Source organism: Temnothorax nylanderi, unplaced genomic scaffold (genome assembly GCF_030848795.1).
Source record: "Temnothorax nylanderi isolate EJ_2023f unplaced genomic scaffold, tnyl_v1.0 TNYL_tig0580_pilon, whole genome shotgun sequence".
In the NCBI taxonomy this organism is placed as follows: Eukaryota; Metazoa; Arthropoda; class Insecta; order Hymenoptera; family Formicidae; genus Temnothorax; species Temnothorax nylanderi.
The window spans coordinates 39,899-42,920 of NW_027249642.1; the positions used below are offsets into that span (position 1 = coordinate 39,899).

Genomic DNA, 3,022 nt, shown 5'->3' on the forward strand with positions numbered 1-3,022 from the left:
TTCGAATGGATCCATATATCTTGGAAAACCACCAATTGTTATTTTTATTTTTAATAAATATGTGATATTTTGAAATAAGAATTATTTTTAAGGTTCCATCCTTTTCGTCTAAATAAAGCGTTTCACATCAAGGGAGCGAAAAAATGCAATTGTACTTTTCAATACTTGCAGTTATCATAATTTTGTACCGTTATTATATTAATATAGAAAAAGAAAGTACATTATAAGTGTATTTATATTATATTGCAATACTAACTTTTTATAACTTTTTCTATTTTATTCTATCACCATTTATTCAGTGACAGCTGAATGTATCATCAGTTCTATTTAATCTACAGTTCAACGGAATTACCATTATATTGATATTCCATAACTGATTCACGGTTATTTATAGCTGCACTTTTAACGATGCAAATAACTGATCGTTTATAGGCTAAATATATTCTTGAGCTATATTCGCATATCCAATCACAGAAATAGCATCATTAATCGGATTATTCCTTGTGTTTAATGAATTAATTACTAATATACTTCCATGGATAATTTTACACGGATTTTCCACTAGAGATACCTTAATTCGTCAGGATCAAAGACAAAGCAATATATAGTTTTAGCATTTTTTATAATATTATATATCCCAATTTTGTGCAATTATCAATTTTATAATAATTACATATACATGTGAGGTACATGTATTGTAAGTAAATAGGCCTACCCTTGACATAACTATAGTGTAATATGTAATTAATATTAAAAATAATAATATTATGTAATATTAGTTAATATTATTGTTAAATAAATAAATAAATAAATGATCATCGGTGAAAGCGTGTGGAAAGCGTGGTGTGGCTGAATTTCGAGAAAGTAATACGGAGATTTAAAGATAGAGAGAAGAGAGAATGAGAAGGAGGAAAGGCTCAGAGGGATACCCGGAGGAAAGTAAGTGGCAATACAGTTATAGAAAAGTACGACGGAGAAGGAGCGGAGTATGATAGCGAGGAGAGCAGAGACATGTACGAATGAGCATATAGGTTAAGTCTGGTAAGGAGAGGAGAGTAGAATGATAAAGACAGCACACTAACTTAAGGCTCTTTATAGTGACTGAAAAGGAGAGGATGCTGAGAATGTAGCAGAGGATGGAGGAGAAGGATTGGGCCAAGGAAATAATGAAGGAAATAAGGGAGATGGGGCTAGGAATAATGGAGGAAATAAGACGAGAAGGAAAGGAGATTAGGAAGAATTTGAAGGATCTAAGGACACAGATGGAAAGGATGGAGAAGAAACAGATTGAATTGATGCAGGTAAAGGAAAAAATGGCGACGAAGGAGACGGCAGAAGAGGAGGGGAAAGGGAACAGCGAGGGAGGATGGAGTGAAGAAGGATGGGGAAAGGATTGGTGGAGGGAAGAGGATTGCGAAGAGGAAGGGAGAGGCAAAGAGAGAAGTGTCATCCACGGGGAGAGGAACCGAAAGGAGGCCAGAGGGAGTGCAGAAGGAACGAAGAAAGAAGGGGGATGGAGCGAGAATGAAGCAGAGAGAAGAGCGATGAAGGTAGAGGAAGTTAGAAACAGCTGTGGAAAAAGAGAGGTTAGGAGAGACAAAAGGGGGATGGAAGATAGAGACAGAGAAAAGGAATACGCAGCAGAGAAGAATAGGATGTGGCGATTGGTTGAAGAGAGGGAAGAGGAAGTAAGGAGAAGAAGAGAAAAGAAAGAAAGAGAGACGGAGCGAAAGGACGAAAAAGAGAAAAGGGAGAATGCAGAGAAGAGGAAAAAGACACTCATATGGAGGAGAGTGGCAGGAGAAGGATCAAGAGAAAGAAGGGAGTTGGTGAAATAATTATGGAGAGGGTGACGGGAAGAATAATACCGGTAAGAAGGGTGTCGGAGGTGACAGGTGCAGACAGGAAAGAGGTGATATTCACGGAGCTCGAGGAGGAGGAAGATAAGGAAGACATAATGGAAAAGAGTGAGGAGATATGGATAAGATGGGAGGTGGGAGTGGATGAAGATCTGACGATGGAGGAGAGAGCCTACAGGCACAGATTAGTGGAGAAGGCTAGGGAAGAAAGAGCGAAAGGAAGAACAGCAGTCGTAACGAACAAGAGACTATGGATAGACGGGAAGGAGGTGAAATGGGAGGAGGAAAGAAGCAGATGGAGGAGGATTTAAAAGACCAGGAAAGAGATCGGTACAGAAGAGTGGAAGAGGGCGCAAGGGGTCGTATAGAGACCCTGCATAAAATGTCGGATTGAAAAGAATTAAAAAGTATTGATATTTTGAATACTTCTGAATTCTGCTTTCTGATGCGAAGAAAGGGATTGAAAAGTATTGGTTCGCATAAAACTTTACCGCGCTGAATGTGAGACAGCAGTGGTTGAGGCTTCGCATTGAAAAGTATTGGATCGCATTAAATTCATCCGCGTCGAATGCGACTTTTGGCATCAATGCTTCGTATTGAAAAGGATTCGGAAGTATTAGCAAATAGAGGTTCATATTCCTTTCTATGACAAAGTAGAAATAGACAAATTTTAAAATTATAATTTTTTTATTACAATCGTTTAATTATAAATACAGCAGGTGAGAAAATGAAACTTGCTTAAAAATTAAGTAAAGCTGCTTTATAAAGCTCTACTACATGTTGTACTCTCAGGGTATTAGCTAATATATCTCACAATCAGTCTGAAGCGTCTGAAGTAATACTTGAAAAAATATTTGAAATATCACAATAAACGATGAATAGAATAAGAGTTTCTTTGGTTTATAATCTAAGTAAATTACATTGGTATGTCACGGAATTCTTTCAGACAATTCCGTGACATTGCCCAATTTCATATAAAATAATTTTCATATGAAATCAGGCAGCCTGACGATGGATATGTCACGGAATTGTCTGAAAGAATTCCGTGACATACCAATGGTCACAATCGCTTATAATGACACTACTTCGTTTAACGTTACATCACTTGGAAGAATGAAAAATGTGGATGGAAAAGAATGGAAATTATTTGATGGGACCGGTGG

General features: G+C 37.3%; 1 protein-coding gene across 1 annotated transcript; it reads left to right on the forward strand.

Moving 5' to 3' along the window:
• Positions 1-101: 101 nt before the first annotated feature.
• LOC139784069 (uncharacterized) lies at positions 102-2,821 on the forward strand. The gene is made up of 2 exons (XM_071723231.1): positions 102-1,041; positions 1,099-2,821. Exon 2 carries the CDS (start codon positions 1,137-1,139, stop codon positions 1,836-1,838), a length of 702 nt encoding a protein of 233 aa, XP_071579332.1. The 5' UTR covers positions 102-1,041; positions 1,099-1,136; the 3' UTR covers positions 1,839-2,821.
• The last annotated feature ends 201 nt before the right edge of the window (positions 2,822-3,022 follow it).

Coding starts and splice junctions, on each gene's coding strand:
- LOC139784069 (XM_071723231.1), top strand. CDS start 1,137: ATGGAGGAGAAGGATTGGGCCAAGGAAATAATGAAGGAAATAAGGGAG.